Source organism: Echiichthys vipera (assembly GCF_963691815.1).
Source record: "Echiichthys vipera genome assembly, chromosome: 20".
Lineage (NCBI taxonomy): Eukaryota > Metazoa > Chordata > Actinopteri > Perciformes > Trachinidae > Echiichthys > Echiichthys vipera.
In genome coordinates this window covers 26,557,063-26,575,143 of record NC_139845.1, presented here as the reverse complement: position 1 = coordinate 26,575,143, position 18,081 = coordinate 26,557,063, and the positions used below count along the sequence as shown (strand labels likewise).

At 39.9% G+C, this 18,081-nt stretch overlaps 1 protein-coding gene across 1 annotated transcript in view; it reads right to left on the bottom strand.

Moving 5' to 3' along the window:
• Nucleotides 1–7,402, bottom strand: part of ldhba (lactate dehydrogenase Ba) — a 29,134-nt gene extending 21,732 nt beyond the window's left edge. Inside the window, exons 1-2 of the mRNA XM_083934715.1 lie at nucleotides 7,301–7,402; nucleotides 1,452–1,585 (exon numbers count right to left, since the gene is read on the bottom strand). Coding sequence (XP_083790841.1) covers nucleotides 1,452–1,580 — 129 coding nt within the window. The 5' untranslated portion in view covers nucleotides 1,581–1,585; nucleotides 7,301–7,402. The remainder of the gene's footprint in view (nucleotides 1–1,451; nucleotides 1,586–7,300) is intronic.
• Nucleotides 7,403–18,081: the final 10,679 nt, after the last annotated feature.

The following is an 18,081-nucleotide window of genomic DNA, read 5'->3' as shown; positions in this document are numbered from 1 at the left end:
ATATTATTATGAAGCCATTTATTATGATTAGAAGTGGAAAAGGGGAAAGATTAAATAACCTTTTGATTCTTCCTCTTCCTTTTCGGACATCTTACTGTAAGTTAATATTGTGTTTTTTTTCTTAAGCTTTTATTGTATTATATTTTTAGATCTGTATTCATTCATGCACTCATCCATCCATACATTCATTGTTTCTGGCAATGTCATAAGCATTAGCATTAGAAATTAGAAAATATTATTTCAAAATTATTAATAATTATTTTTTTATGACCCAAACGTCCACAAGCATGTCAAAAGGAAACAAATAGAGATAAATTATACTGTATTGAAAAATTACTAACAGGCCAAGAATAACATATTGGATGGGGCAAATGCTAATTCAATTCAATTTTCAATTCAATTTTATTTATAGTGTCGAATCATAACAAAAGTTATCTCAGGACACTTTACAGAGTAGGTAAAGACCACACTCAATGACTTATTTATGATTTACATAGACCCAACAATTCCTCTGTAGAGTACGGTGGCAACGAAAACCTTCCCTTTAACAGGCAGGAACGTCGGACAGACCAAGCTCTGTGGAGGACGGCCATATGTCTTGACCGGTTGGGGAGGAAGAAAAGGAGAGGGAAAGAGAGAAAAGACACACAGATGGACAGAGAGAGACAGACAGACACACTTTCAGAGATGCAAGCAAAGCCTAACAGTAGCTATAATAATATTTATAGTAATGATAATAATTATGGTGGCAAACATGATCAATGATGAGTAGTGGCAATAGCAGCTACGATACAGCTACAAATTTTATAGTTTATTAAACTAGTGATAGTATATATGAGTAACAGTGATAATAGCAGCAGGAAGCGTCATGTAGGACCACGGCAGCAGGCACCACCACGATCAGCAGAGACCTGCGAGACGACAAAGCACAGACAGCTCTGGGGAAGAAGCTGAATTAGTAACATGCATTGATGAGACATGAATGGTACAGACAGAGAGGAGAGAAGCTCAGAGTATCAGGAAAAGTATTATCCCCCGGCAGACTAGGCCTATAGCAGCATAATTAAGCAGAATAAAGTCTTATCGTAAGCCCTAGCTGTAAGCTTTATCAAAAAGGAAAGTTTTAAGTTTACTCTTAAATAAGGGGACAGTGTCTGCCGCCCGAATAAAATTTGGGAGTTTGTTCCACAGGAGAGGAGCTTGGTAGCTGAAGGCTCTGCCTCCACTTCTACTTTTGGAGACTCTAGGAACGACGAGTAGCCCTGCATTCTCAGAGCGCAGAGATCTAGTTGATGTAATAACATTCCAATGTGAAAGAGTGAGACAAGAACAAGATTAGTTTGAACCATTTACTGTATATTTGGCAACATATTTCAAAAATGATATTTGTTTTCTTTAGAATGTTCTATGCGTTGTAAGAAATCCATGCTGAACATGTCTGTGTGTCTTACCCGTAGCAGGACGCTGATGGCACAGGCCATGCCCACCTGTCCCACCCCGACCACCGTCACCTTGTTCCTGGGAGGCTCAGTGGTGCTGCTGGCCAGAGGGCTGATCAACTTCTGCAGCACGGAGGACATGATAACTGCAAGGAGAAACAGAGAAGACATGCCCTGGTGAGCAGGTCCCACAGCACAGCAGACCGAACCCAATCTGCCTCAGTCTGTCCATAACATTGTCCTCATCCTTGAATCTGAGGAGTTATTTCACGAATAATTGATTAATGGTTATAAAGTGGTTTATGTAATGTATAAAAAGGCATGTCTTTAATTCTATTTGATTTAGTTTACAGTGCCAATTCACTTTCTTTAAGTTACTGTATATAGGTTTGGAGCAATAATTACAAAAGTACTTTACATTCAATGTTTATTCTGCAGAAAAGAGCTATACGTATAATTTATAATGCGGGTTATAGGGATCATACAAACTCATTATTCATACAGTCAGAAATACTCAAAGTGACAGATCTGGTTGAATTTCAAACAGTACAATAATGGTTAAAGCAAAAAATAACAAACTTACGGCAAATATTGTTCACCCAAAGAGAAGGGAGTTATTTTTTACAGGGATTGTTTCATTTTAAAGTGAGAAAGGTGCGCACAACCAGAAAAACTTTTTGTATTTCTGTCAGTGGAGTAAAACTATGGAATAGGTTGAAAGAAGAGCTCAAGCAATGTCCAAACATGAAACTATTCAGAAAGAGGTTAAAGGAAATTATTCTCACAGGGTACAGTGATGAGGGTGTTTGATGATCATAGGGTGGTAATTGTTTATTTATTTAGTTTGTTGTTAATTCTTTTTTTATTTATTTTTTGTATTTACTTTTTAGGAAATGATTATAGTTATCATATATACTATACTATATTATATGTATTATACTACAGATATTATAGTATATATTTGATATGAACATATAAGTAATACATTTTATTTATATAAAAATATATATTTGGATACCTTAAAAAGAAAAAAAAATACATAAGTAATAATAAATGAAAATGTTAATAATATTTATTATGATCAAGGAAGCTTAATTAAAATAAGTAGTGGAAAAGGGGTGGGATTAGATAAGTGCAACATTCTTCAACAAGCACATGCTTTTTTTTCAGCAAATGTTTGTCATTCATGTATCTAATTATGCTTCCATTTTTTTGAAACATCGTTATTTTCTTTGACAATCTCTGTTTTTCCCCCCTTTTTACATGTTTGAAATAAAATTTAAATCAATCAATAACAAAAGTTATCTCTGGACACATGGAGTAGACCACTCTCTATGACTTATTTATGGTTTATGTAGACCCAACAATACAGTTCCGTCTTTTCCCAAATCTAAAGATATTCATTTAGCACCATCAAATCACCACACTGTAGAAGCTGGAACAAAGCGTAAACTAGATAAAAGACTAACACAAGTAAGCAAATACCATAAATTGTCGTTGATTAATTTCCCCTCAATCAGCTAACTAATTAAAAAAAATATCAATTTAGCACTCCCATCTCTAATAAACATGTGCCTACATATTTCCACAAACATGAATCCAAATTAATGAGCAGCAGGTGAAATGATTATTGTCATTATTGATTCATCTGCACATTATTGTTTATGTTATGTATTGTCTTAATGTAATGGATTTACTACTATATTAGAGGGTAAATCTAGACGATGAGCAGAACACCGCCATCTAGTGTCTCAAGATTGTTGTCGCAGCAACAAATAATAACTCCAGCAGTCGGGTTGCCAGGTTGGTCAGACCCTGGCCAGTAGCCTACAGGAGACAAGAGCCTGTTTGAGGCTGTTTGAACCCATCCCCTCAGACAAATCACACCATAAAAACAAGTATTAGAGGAGTTTGACTGACGGTTAGCGTTAGCGTTAGCCGTTTTACCTCAGTAACGATGAAAGCGTGATAGCGATCAAGGAGAAACGTAGCCACAGGGATGTGCGTTTTAATGCAGTTGAACTCCTTTCTCTCAGTCCATGGAGTGAATGCTTGGCCTTTATTGACTCTGGTTTTTGCCTGTCTCCAGTCACTCAGCTGCTGGGACAAATAACGCCCCCTTCACTGAGGCTGCGAAGCAGCTGCAGGATTGGCAAACTCTTACTTTCACCCAGTGCCAGCCTACAGTAGCTGCACCCAACAACAGACAACCCTGGAAAGCAACATTGCCCAACGCTATTGGCTGCTACCATGGAAACACAACGGGAAAGAAAGTCATTGTCAAACCCGACAAAATATAAATATAGCTGTTAATAAAGATTCTACATATTCAACCTTTAACTGATTATCCAAACATTTCTATCTATCAACTTATAGATGAATTATTCCAAAACTAATGAACAGCAATGTTTAAAAAAACAACAACAACACAGTTCTATATAACACACACACACAATCCTCTACACAAGGGAACCAGTCCACGAGTAAATGATAGAAAAAGTCCAAAACACAATCAATCCTGGTTTGGAGGCTGCAGAATGACAAAATACAAGCAGTTACAACACAAGCCCTTGAGTAAAGGAAGGGCCATGTCTAAAACACTTACAGGAGGACGAGCGGATGGGCATTAAAAGGCGAGACATCATGATGAGTGCAGGAACCAAAGCCAGAAATCCACAGCTGACTGCTGCTGACTAAAACCCAGTGTCCATTTTAAATAGTGAAGTCTTATCAGAAGTGACACTGTTACTGTCATCATTTGCTTCCCTTTCACTAACACCATAATCACTGTCCCAATATGAACACAAAGTTGTTCAAGCAACATGCTAATCTGAACATACATAATGTGCCTATGTCTGTTACCATGGCATTATCATATCCACCCTTGCACCAGTGTCCGTACTATACAGTATGTATGACATTGACAGTAGTCACAACTTCTGATGCCATCCTCTGATTCACTAGTGGTACAACTGGGAAGTGGAAATGTGTACTGTTTGTACTTTTGATTACTTTAGAATGTCCTTATCTTGTACTAAGGATTGGAGATTTGGTCTTGTTTGTTATTGTGGTTAATTCTACTAAATCTACTTGACAAAGCAAAACGAGTGTCTCAACATACTGTATATGGATACAAATAATTGCTGTATAAATAAAAGCACCTTTGGGTAGTACTGGAATATGTTTCTCCCATGATAAAAAAAAATGCAAGCTGAGTTTATTATTACAGTACAATTAATTGAATTAATTAACGAGTCATTCTGAACTTGGGCCATAGGTCTCATATAGGTCAGTCACAATTTGTTGAGCTCAACTGGCTCCCTGTTGAGTCATGTGTTGTTATGTCAAGGCTGAATATGATCCATAAAATATTGCTTGGTAGTGTCCAACATGTTTTGTTGTGTCTTATTACTAAAGTAAGGGACACAAACAATATTTGTACTCATGGAACCTTTCCCTATACAGGGGCAGTTCAGTGGAACAATTTAGATTGGCAAATTAAAGCAACTTCCAGCCTGAACTCTTTTAAAAAGAGAATCAAGACCTGGGGGAGCTGAATGGAGCATGGGGCCAGTTAGGGTTTCCATTTTTATTTTTATTTAAGATAAAAAAAAAAAGTTTATTGATTATCACACACTCTGTGAGTGTTTGGTCTTGTCCTGATGTTTTGTGTTGAGGACCACAATGGAAACAAGTCCTGGACTTCATTATGTTTTTATCCTCAATTGTATTTGATGTCTTTTCATGTGTATAAGACATTTGTGATACAATTTAATAAATCAAATCAAATCAAAGCAGCTGTATATAGGTGTTCTCCTTTTGTTTAAAACAGTTCATCCAAGAGAGCTTTGTGTGAACATATTTACAAAGAGAAGAGTTCTGTTGTGCTCAGAAAGAGATGATGAAGAGTGGATCCCAGTTTCATTACGGGTCTTAGAAAAACTGTAATAAAACTGTGCTTAGAGGACAATCATACTACTTCTTTTTTAGGTAGAATACATCAGCTTACACAAAAACACAGATCACTGAAGGTTCCAAGGCCTCAGTTAGAGAACCACTGACCTTATCAGTGGTCTATGCATAATGAGACATGGTATCCTGTCATATTTGGCCTGCAGGCACAAACTGTCAATATATTGATAATCAATCAATCAATCAGTGTCTTTTATTTAACCAGGTAAAAAACTCCTTGAGATTAAAACTGACCTGGCCAAGATGGCAGCACAAAAGCAGAATGGTTACACACAAGACAAAATAAAATTCGATTTCACACTACAAAAAAGAAAAGTGTTATTGTAATTCAAGTAAATGATGATTTACTAATATAACAGTTCAGTAAAATTATGATTTACTGACATAGCAGTTCAGTAAAACGATGCTTTACTAATATAACAGTTCAGTAAAATGATGATTTACTAATATAACAGCTCCGTAAAATGATGATTTACTAATATAACAGTTCAGTAAATGATGATTTACTAATATAACAGTTCAGTAAAATGATGATTTCCTGATAACAGTCCAGTAAATGATGATTTACTAATACAACAGTTCAGAAAAATGACGATTTACTAATATAACAGTTCAGTGAATGATGATTTACTAATATAACAGTTCAGTAAAAGTATGATTTACTAATATAACAGTTAAAATGATGATTCACTAATATAACAGTTCAGTAAATGATGATTTACTAATATAACAGTTCAGTAAGCAGTGATACTCTGTTGACTGTTAGATAGATAGATAGAACAGTAATGACTCCATGTGAGAACAAATACTAACCCCCCCCACCCCCACCCCACCCCACCCCCCCCCCCCCCCCCCAACCCCATCCGGACATCGGATCTGCACCCCTGACTCTATATTCCAACAATGGTAAAGGGTTTGGTAATCAAATGTTTTCTGACTTGCAGTGAAAAACAAAAAAAGATCACACCACGTGGCTCTATAGGACTATCCAACTGTCTGGCACTTTTTCAGGAGACAATAGAGCTACTAGAGCACACAATGCCACTGACATCCCTTATGTAATCGGTTATCCCGCCTCACTGACATTCATTGTTGCTGGTTTTCTTTCTCTCTTATATGATTTCAATTCAATTTTATTTATAGTGCCAATCCATAACAGACGTTATCTCAGGAAACTTTACATATGGAGTAGGTAAAGACCACACTCTGTGACTTATTTATGATTTACAGAGACCCAGGGAAAATGCGGTTGTATAACAGCCCGGCCTCGGCTCTGCCTCCACTCTCCATTTTGGTGACAGTGGTGAGAGACTGCCGACTCAGTTTGAACAACATGAAAGGCTAAGATATGTATTTAATATGAATGCAGCGCTTCTAACAGGATAGGAAGAGTTCAAGCTCAGTGGTATTTTGTGTCTGTGCGACATTATGGATCATCATTTAAAGAGTCAGGTGCACAGCGGGAGTATAGTCAGTGATCGGACAGATGACACGTAGACTTAACGTGATGGAATGTCAAATAAAAGCCCAATTATATTTGTATCAGCCAACGTCACAAAGGCCTATAGATTAATGAGCTGCCCTATTATGAGCTATAAACTGTATGAGAGGCTGAAATCATCCACATCTACCTGGAATTAAAAGAATCATTCATAGCGGTAGGCTGGCCTCCTCGGTGACTTTGAACGCTCTAAAGTGACAGAGGAACATTGCTTACACTCCTCTTTAATGTTGTTTCTAATTGTTCAATGACGTGAAGGTTTCCTGCAGCGGGCATTTCAACTTGGAGCATCTATTGCTGTTGAGGGGATCCGCACGCGTCACTGTGCGGCATCCCCGAGCACAGCAGCAAATAGAGAAATGTAATTTAAAAAAAACAGAACACTTACGGTTTTTATGGGCTGATATCCGTTATCTGGTACGGTGGAGGAGGCGGTGCAGAACCCAGCGGCTGACACAGAGATGGGGAGGAGGATGGTGTGGAGCTGAACGGGTTGCAATGATGATGATGATGGTGATGATGATGATGAGGAATGGGGGGGGGGGGGGGGGGGGGGTTACCAGGACAGCATCACATGTAAGGAGGGGTGCAGAGAGTACGGCCAGATATGGAAGTAAATCTGCCATCGGATACTAAAATAAAAAGCCATCCAGTTTCTAGCTATAAATATTTATTAATTGAAATTATGAATGTCTGAATATTCACAAATTCAACGTTAAAGAATTAAATAATAACAATATACAATTTAATGTTGAAAAATGAAATGTTAAAAAAAAAAACAGGCCAAATGACCTGCTTTTCACAGAAATGTTATTCAACATTTCAAGTCAATTTTTATTTACAGTGCCAATTCATAACAAAACTTATCTCAGGACACTTTACAGAAAGAGTAGGTATTATGATTTACAGAGACCCAAGACAGACAGATGGACAGAGAGAGACAAAGACAGACTGAAAGACAGACACTTGGACACAGAGAGACAAAGACAGACAGACAGATGGACAGAGTGAGACAAAGAAAGACAGAAAGACAGACAAACACTTCCAGAGATGCAAGCAACCACAAAAGTAACAGTAACTATAATAATATCTATTGTCGTATGAATATGACTTATGACCCTTGAGAGGGTCCTATATTCCCCGGTCTGTTATTTTCATTTCTGTTATCAGTGCTGAATTCCACAGCAAATAGGTCTATGTAGACCTAAACACTACCCCCTAACCCAGACCCTAACAAAATGCTCAATTGAATTAGTAAAGGCAGAGGCTTATGCGATTGGGGAACATAGGACCCTTTTGGGGAACATAGGGAGGAAGCAGAGACCAGGGTACTGCCTGCCTCAAGGCAAGAATTTTCCCTGTGGATTTATGTTATATCAATAAGATGTAAATATTACACACATACGTAAAATACATTACTGAACACCATGGAAAAGAAGACGTGTACTTTTATTACATAAAAGTGTCCTCAATCATCATATTGGAAACATACACAGACATGGGAACAAGCACGCGCCATTTGCACGCGCTCAATCCAGTTTGTGTGTGATTGCGCAATCTGGAGGGAGGCTCGGCTGTCCATGCCTCACCTCTCGTTTCCGAAGGAGACTGTTTATTTAGGCAGGAAATACAGAATTTTCTGCGATTTTTTACTTTAAAAATGGTCAAAATACATTAAGAACCACACCAAAATCATAGTCCAGAGGACAAATATTAATACTTGTGTTATTTTATTATTTCGTTTCTTTTTTCCTCTCATGATGACAGGGGAGGCACAGCCTCACCTTCCTCCCCTGACTGCACGTCACTGGTCAGCGCCATCAAAGCAGTCCGCTATCCGGTTGATGTTTCACATTGCCTTTGTTCAGTGGCGCTTGGTCTGCTGTGTGGTCAGACTCATCCTCAATGTCCACTGAAATTAATCCAGTGTCCACACTTCTTTTCTCCTATCTTTATGAGTTTATCTCGTAGACTGGTTTATCTCTGCCAGACGCCATCATACATGCTTTAGTGATAAAAGGGAAAAGACAACAAATTAAAATTAAAATGTAACAAAGTTTATTGGAGCTGCAGGCCATTGTTTTAATAAAAAAAACTAATAAAAATAGAGAAGAGAAAATTAAAAACAAAAAACAAAAACAAAACAGAGTAAGAAAAAAGTTTATTGCCATTAGACTGCCATCAAATGACTGCAATGGCCGTTACTAGCAGTTTCAACCAGATTAACTCCCTCTTGTTAATAGGAATGGCATATTTATTCAGTCCAAAATGGCGGCGACTCTGCTCCGCGACTGCATGAAGATGTTTGGACAGGACACCAGTCTATCGCAGGGCACGTAGAGACATACATCGTTATCAGTGCATTGTGGGTATTTTATAGTGGACTATATAGTGGATGAAATTAACCATGGAGAATTCGAACACCACTACAAAATGGTTGACACACTAATAGTGCACTACTTCTATGATAGGGAACGATTTCAAACGCAGAAGGTGTTGCTCGGTGGTGGAGCCAGTGTTGGAGTTACTCCAACTTGTTTATAGTGTTTGGGTATTTACTCAGCAGGGAGGCGTTTCCCATCCACAGCATGTGTTCACGTGCTGCATTCAAGTGCGCCTCTAAAGCTCCTCGAGAGCCTGAAAGAGACAAAATACGAAGAATGGAACATGAGATTTCATGATATTTTATTGCAAAACTGAAAAAAACTCAATTCACAAGTGCATACTGAACCATGGAGGGCATACCGTACGGGTCAATATTATGTTGAGAACCGTGGCATCACTAGTGGACACAGACAGATGGACTTTCACCTGTAAATTAAAACTAGTAATGCTTCAGAAATACAGTAGTCTTATTGTATTGGATAAAAAATTTATCTCCACTCAGTGGTGCATTTTCTCCAGTCTGCAGACATGTGGATAAACCTCTTTTAGATAACGTGACTTACATTTAATTAAATAATATCCACATATTTATTTTCAACAAATAGTCATATCTGCACATGACTGTACATAACATGTGAATTACATCATCCTCTTCAGCCACATCTTCCTACAAAAGTTTGACGTACGTTTACTTACCCTGTCATAATTAGCTGCATAAAAACAGTATCCATCAGTCACCTCAGGGCTTGGAGGTTCGGAAGTCAGATGAAGTTTGTCCCAAGCTTTTTATGTGTTCAACAGTCACTAGGTCACAGAGAGAAAGTGAAAGTCTCTGAACACAATCTCTCCTATTCTTCCTTCCTCCCTGACTTATGGTTTTAATCATAAGCTGTATTCACCTAAATTCATTCAAATACAGGAGGCAAGACATGTCTTGGAACAAAATGTTTAGTTAATTTTCACACATCAGAAGATTATTATTAGACATTTATTTCATTATGCAAGGTGGACGCACTACTCTACAAAAGCAGAAAGCACAGCCAATGGTGGCCTACATATCCATGTGACACCCCCCCCCCCCCCAGTTTATGCTGCACGCATGATGATGCTGGCAGGCTGCCACCCAATAGGATACCGCAGTTCTGCCTCGCTCTTCTGCCAATAGGATGAGGATCTAGATCCTTTATAGGCGCCCACTCATGTGCCATTGTCTGTGCGTGTCTGTGTCTGTGTGTGTGGTGTGTGTGTGTGTGTGAGAGAGAGAGGGCTGGACAGGCCGTTGCATGTGAAGAATGAGGAGAGTGATGGAGGGATTAGATTGACCAATAGAGGGAGGCAGGGCTAAAAGGCAGTTGCATAACACAAAGCCCCCCCCCCCACAAAGCAGTCTCACAGACTCTGTGTTCATCAGTGTGCCTCATTCTTTCCTAATCTGTGACATGCACACACACTCGGTGGTTTCACATATTTCTCAGTCCTCAGGCTGCTAGGTTGAATTTAAATAGAGGACGAGACTTCATGGAGGGAGAGAAAAATACTAGGAGAGATATTTTACCCACTTTAATCGAGGTCTGTGTCATGGCAATGTGGGCATTGTGTTCAGATGAACAGTGTTTGGCCTGTCTCAGTGGTGGAGGTCCCAGAGGAACCGAGCATTGGAGATGTGCTGAAATTCTGGATTTCAGCAGAGTGATGAAGCCCTCTGCCTTTCCACCTAGCCTGCAGTCTATCTCTCCCCTTCCTTGTATGTTTGTCTGAGTGTGTCTAATTGCAGGAGTGGGGACAGAGGTGCAGGAGTCAGGCATTTAGTAAAAGTGTAATAAAATCATCATGGTCTTTTTCTGCACTTACATTCATCAAATAATCCATGGAGACACTGTTTTTCATGTAACAACTATTAACAGAGAAATCCGGGAGAGTGGCTAAGCCGGACGTGGCTCACACTGATTAGCTCGGGGCAGTACAGTGAAGGCATTAAAACAGCTTTTTCCACCACTAATACTGCTCAAAATAACAGTAGCAGTAACATGATAAGAAGAAGAATTCCTTTATTAATCCTGCAAGGGGAAATTCTATTTTTTTCACTCTTTTATTATATTAATCATTTTATACACAAACAGGCCCGAAATACACACACATACAGGAACTATATACATGCAATTAATGGAGCGATGTCAGAGCGATGTCAGAGCGAGGGGGGTGCCAAAGGGATCGGCACCCCGAGCAGTTGGGGGTCCAATGCCTTGCTCAACAGCACCTCGGCAGTGCCCAGAAGATGAACTGGCCCCTCTCCAGCCGCCAGTCCACACTCCATCCATGGTCCACACAGGGACTCAATGTGGCGACCCTACGGTTCCCAGCCGAGTCACCTAGGGACTGAGCTACTGCCACCCTGATAAAAGTCCCTACACAGAAAATGAAGCACCAACAACGTAGTTAGTGAACCCAGAGTTTATTAAAAGACCGTTTTAAAGACTTACCTACTGGACTCTGTATCATCTCCTCTCGTAGTAAAGTCCATTCAAGTGTAATACCAAAGTCAATCCAAAAGGAAGGAGCCCATTGGTGCTCCAAGATATGAACTGTGTCTGTGTAGATTATATTGACTCACAATATTCTCACTGTTTCTGAACACAACAGGTTATGTTTTTCTGAAAGGCTGCTTTATTTTTGACAAAGCCCCTCCCGAAATAAATTCCACCAGCCACCACTGCTGAGACCCCTCCTACCTTATCCAGCCCTGTTTAGCTCCAACAAAATATTTATTTAGGTTTTCGTAGTAAAACTAGGTCTCCTATATAACTCCTCATTTCAACTTCATGAATCAGCTATTCTTTGTATATTATGAAGATTTCAACATGTCAGGAATAAATGGAAAACAATGCATCCAACAAATGTTTAGCTCACACAGGCGGGCCCCATCGCGTTGCACATCGCTGATTCTAAACAACAGCCTCAGCCAATAATTTTGCCTGGTGTAAACTGTCCATTTAATCCAGGTCTGCCAAAAAGCGGATTTCACCATTGTGATATATAACCATTATGGTATAAACGGACAAAGTTTGGAAAATGTTTCGTCGTACACAAGATAATACTAATTGGGATATGTAAAGGCATTTACGTGATATGAGCAAAACAAAAACCTGTAATTAAATCACGTCAAGTTAATTTATGTAGCACAATTCAACAACAGGGGAATTCAAAGAGCTTCACACAAAACATTAAAATATTTGGAAAGAAAGACATAAAATCACAATTAGATCACATATAAAATGGAATTCAGATAAAAATAAGTAAACACTCAGAAAATTTCTGAAAATAAATTTTCAGTTGTCAGTTACAGGTAATAGAAGTTACAGTGCAGTACAAGCAGTAAATAAATTGTTTCTTTTACTGGAAGGCAGCAGTGGCATATTGGGAATTATTTATGAGTTTATGTTGCCACCTACTGGTCAGTGTCGGGTGCATGCGTTTGTTTCCACTGGGACCCTGTTTAACGTGACACTAGTAAAGTACGACAGTCTCATGCTACAAATCAGTCTCCGTCCACCTTATGATATTACATTTTGATATAATAATAATAATAATCCCAGGATGGGATTAAAGAGAAGAAATAAGGATGTATAATTCATGTTCCTGCCAGATCACAGGAACGGACATTAGTAGTATCAGAGTGGCTAACAAAACAAACTAAAAATAAAGCTAACTTGACTGCTAAGCTCACAACAAAAAGGAAGCGATGTTTCAGATTGGCAGTATATCTGAGTACAAGAAGGGTAATGAAGATTTTGAATCCTAAATCCTTATTTAAGCAGAAGAAATGTTACCACTGCTCCAAGGTGGGGCATATTGCATGTGTAGAAATAAAAAGATGCAGTATAAGACCCAGTTGGTGGAAACGGGGGCCTGAGCCAGCTTTACTTCCTGAGGAGGCTCAGGTCCTTCAATGTCTGCAACCGGATGCTTCAGATGTTTTATCAGTCTGTTGTCGCGAGCACCATCTTCTTCGCTGTGGTGTCCTGGGGTGCGGGCATCAAAGCAAAAGACGCGAACACACTGAATAAACTCATAAAGAAGGCAGGGTCTGTTGTTGGCTCTAAGCTTGTCACCCTGGAGGAGGTTGTGGAGCACAGGATGCTGGCAAAACTGCTGGTGATCATGGAAAATGTCTCCCATCCCCTCCATAAAACCCTGGACAAGCTTCAGAGCAGCTTCAGCAGCAGACTCATTCAACCCCGCTGCCTTAAGGAACGGCACAGGAAATCATTCCTACCTGCTGCCGTCAGATTTTACAACGCTGCACAACAACGCTGAACGACGCTCAGGAATAAACTCACTACTCATAGTGATCACTGACATGCACCTTATCTCACTTGCACATTAAAATCCACATTGCACATTTTAATATAGGGTTTTATCTGCGATACTGTACTTCTATTTTATTCTATTGTATTGTTGTTCATATTTTGTATTTTATCTCATTTTTAGTACTTCTGATTGCTCTGTACCACTGCTACGATGACCTAATTTCCCCTCGGGATAAATAAAGTTATCTTATCTTATCTTATCTTATCTTATAAACTGTTTGGAGCATACCCAGTATACACAGTAAACACACAGCTTCATATGGAGATGGTGGCTATAAGGTTAAAGTGAGCATTGAGGGCCACAACACTGTAATGCAGTTAGACACAGGAGCTACTGTGGTAGTAGCACCAGAGAAGGTGTACTGGAAAACACTTTCCCACTTACCACTGCGTCCATGCAAAATACCACTCCCTGTGTTTTTGGACATTAACTATGAGCAACAGACAGCAAGGGTATCCCTGGTGATTGTCAAAGGGGACCTTCCAGCACTAATGGGCAGAAATTGGCTAAGTAAAATAAGACTGAACTGAAGAAGAATATTCCAAGTTAAAGCAGCAAGCGGAGCTCTTGATCCAGATGTAGAGGAGATTCTGCAGAGACACAAGAGGGTTTTTGATGAAGGCCCTAGCACCATCCATGAGTTCAAGGCTTGTATCAAAATGAGGTCAGATGCCAAGCCTATATTCAAAAAAGCCTTCCCGGTGCCTTATGCTCTAAAAGAGTCTGTGGAAAAAGAACTGGATGGATTAGAAAAGATGGGTGTCGTATCAAAAACAGACACCAGCAAATGGGCTGGAAACTACAAAGTGAACATAAATCAGTGTCTAGAAGAAGAAACTTATCCACTGCCAAATGCTGAAGACCTTTGCAACGAAGCTGGACTTATCACAGCTGGAGTTGGATAAAGACTCCGAAAAGTATCTCACAGTTAACACACATCGGGGGCTCTACACTTACCATCGCCTATCATATGGAGTCTCTAGTGCCCTGTCCATCTTTCCTGGACGATATCTTACAGCAGGTTCCAGAGAAGATCACGTGGATCATCTGGAAAAGTACAATGTAAGGGTCAAATGGTCCAAATGTAAGTTCATGACAGACGGAGAAGAATATTTGGGAGATATTGTGGACAGTGAAGGGCTCCATCCTACAGGAGGAGAAGGTGGAAGTCATTGTGAATGCTCCAAGTCCTACCAATGTTTCAGAACTCCGTTCATTCCTGGGACTTTAGAACTATTATGGGAGATTCCTGAAGAATCTCTCCACTCAACTGCAACCCTTGCTAAAGAAAGACAGCACTTTGAAGTGGACACCTCAATGTCAGAAAGCATTCAGAAATGCAAAGAACCGGGGTGGATGGTGGCACAGTGGTTAGAGCAGTCTCCAAGGGCAGATCTAGGATTATGGGAGATCCGAGGCTTAGCCCAGAGGGAAAAGGCGTATGCGCAAAGTTCTGTTTTTTGTTTTTGTTTTTCATTGCTGATACAGATAATAGGTGTTAAAACTGATCATAAGCATAATATTTAAATAAAAATGATCTTGCAGTGCATGTAATCCTGATTGACATCCGATAAACTTCAGAGCTGAAAAACAAACAAACAAGAAGTTAATTTTATTCTCTCTCTTTTCATCTCGTGTCAAGTCGTTTTTACTTCATTGTCCACTCCTTTCTTTCCAAGCATTAGTTTGATATCTTCAGTACAAGACTCTGTTCTAAACTCAGTTTCATCTCCTGTGTTTTATGTTTTCTCAGTTTCTCTTCAAGAGATGAAACTGAGTTTAGTGCAGAGTCTTGTACGGAAGACATCAAACTAATGCTGGGAAGGAAAGGAGTGTGTACAGTGAAGCAAGAATAACTTCTGAACAAAAGGGATGAAACTGAGTTTAGAAGAACGGATTGAATAACAGAGCACTAAAGACAGCAGAGGTGCCAGCCAGCATAAAATGTGAGAGAATAGAATAAAACGAACTTCTTGTTTGATTGTTTATCAGCTCTGAAGTTTATCAGATGGTAATCAGGATCACATGCACTGCAAGATCATTTTTTATTTGAATACAATGCTTATGATCAGTTTGACATGTTTTTTGTTTCATATTTTCTTTTTTCAGCAGATGCAACACACTATAAAAAGTTAAAATAAACTATTACTTTATCAGTCCATAACTTGTCACACACCGAGTGTTAATCTAAAAATTCACAGACCTGTAACATCTGTTCCAGCATTATCGTTGCTGGTTGGTCGTTGTGCCGCTGCAGAGAAAAAAATGTTCATCATCTTCATCATCTTTTATGTGTAGCTATGTCCATCTGACAGATTTGACAGATCTCGATTTGAACCCGCGGGTTCGACTCCGAACTGCGGCCCTTTGCTGCATGTCTCCCCCTCTCTCTCTTACCCCATTTCCTGTCTGTCCTTTCTAATAAAAGGCTTGAAAAACTGCCAAAAATAATATTTAAAAAAGCACAGCAGTTGTTCACTATGACAGCAAGAAACCTCTGAGGCTACCCAGTGATGCATCATCGTATGGTGTCAGCACTGTCATTTCCCATGTGATGGAGAATGGGGAAGAAAAAGCCATAGCATTTGCCTCTCGCACGTTGACAGAGGCTGAGAACAAATATGCACAAATAGAGAAGGACACGCTCTCTATTATTTCCAGGGTGAAGAAGTTTCACAAATACCTTTACGGTAGGAAAACCACTCTTGGCAATCCTGGGGCCAAAGTCAGCTATTCCCACTTTGGCTGCTTTGAGGATGCAGCGATGGGCACTCATACTGATGGTGTATGGCTATGTGTGATGGCTATGTGTGGTGGCCCCATCTGGATAGGGACACTGAAGTTGCGGTACAACTGTGCAGCTCATGCCAGGCAGTGAGATAACTTCCAGCAGTAGCCCACTACACTGTTGGAAATGGCCAAGCGGATAAATCAGAAGAAGTGATTTCTGATAATGGTCCCCAATTCACGTCCAGCGAGTTCAAGTTGTTTCTGAGAGCAAATGGGATAAAGCTGACCCTGGTATCACCCTGCTTCAAATGGTGCTGCAGAAAGGTAAGTGCAGACAGTCAAATCTGCTCTGATGAAGCAAGTGTTGGGTGATATGGGGGCTCAATAGATAGCTGCATCAGTGCAGCATAGATGTCTGTGTATGTACAGAAGTACACTGCATAATGTGACTGGCTGTTCGCTGGCAGAACTGTTCCTCCATCGTCAATTAAGAACCAGGTTTAGTGTTTTGTTGGTTAATATGGACGGTACTGGTGATGCAAAGCTGTGGCCACTAGGGGGCATCTGTCAGAATGCACTGCGCAGACAAGATATTACTTTTATTTATTTTTTATTATAGATAGGCGTGTGGTTCTGTAACAAAACAACATAAAATAATCAGTATGACTATATACAAAAGCTAACATAGCAAAGGAGACACAAATAATGATATGTGTCTATCATAACACATCAATAACAAGCTCTTTCAACGGCTCTCCGCGTTGCCATCTTGTTTAAGAACGGGTGGCAACTTGTTCAACATCATTACCAGGCAAAACGGTCCTAAAGTAAACATAATAGATGAATACAAACAAGTCTACTTACACATTGTTAACATGCACACAGTCATCATGGTAAAACAGGAACAAAGTAACAGAATGCACTGACAACTTCCTTAACTGTCCCAGGCAACTGCACTCTCACCGGCACCAAATTTTTTCACACTGCGACTCCAGCTGTATTCCTTCACCGGCTGAGGTGTGTAATGTGGCTCCTGTCTGTGATGGCCCCTTTACCCGGCAGCAGAGGTCGTCCTTTGTCACATTTAGCCTGCTTAAGCTGATCCTTGCCAAGACAGTTGAGGAGAAGCAACCAAAACAAAAGCAATACCATGACAAAGGAAACCCCAAACTAAGGAACTTATTTGAGAGTGACTCAGTACATGTGAGAAACTTTCGTGGAGGGAAGGAGAAATGGATCATGGGAAATATAGTAAAGTGCCTTGGTCCGTTTACTTACCTGATCGATGATGGTGTAAGAGAACGCACGGTCCACATTGATCATCAAAAAAGAAGTTGTCACCATCAGACCTCAATGACTGACCAATGGCCCTCACATCTTACGTCATGAAGGTGCTGGAGAGACTAGTTTTGGTCAACCTGAGGCCGCAGGTGAGAGCCCTGCTAGACCCTCTGCAATTTGCTTACCAGCCCCACTTGGGAGTTGATGACGCTGTCATCTACCTGCTGCAACGAGCCCATTTGCACCTGTATGGTGGAGGAGGTACTGTGTACTTTGATTTCTCTAGTGCTTTTAACACCATTCAGCCACTGCAGTTGGGGGAGAAGCTGCAGGTGATGGGAGTAGATGACACAATGATCTCCTGGATTACTGACTACCTGACAGGCAGGCCACAGTTTGTCCGTA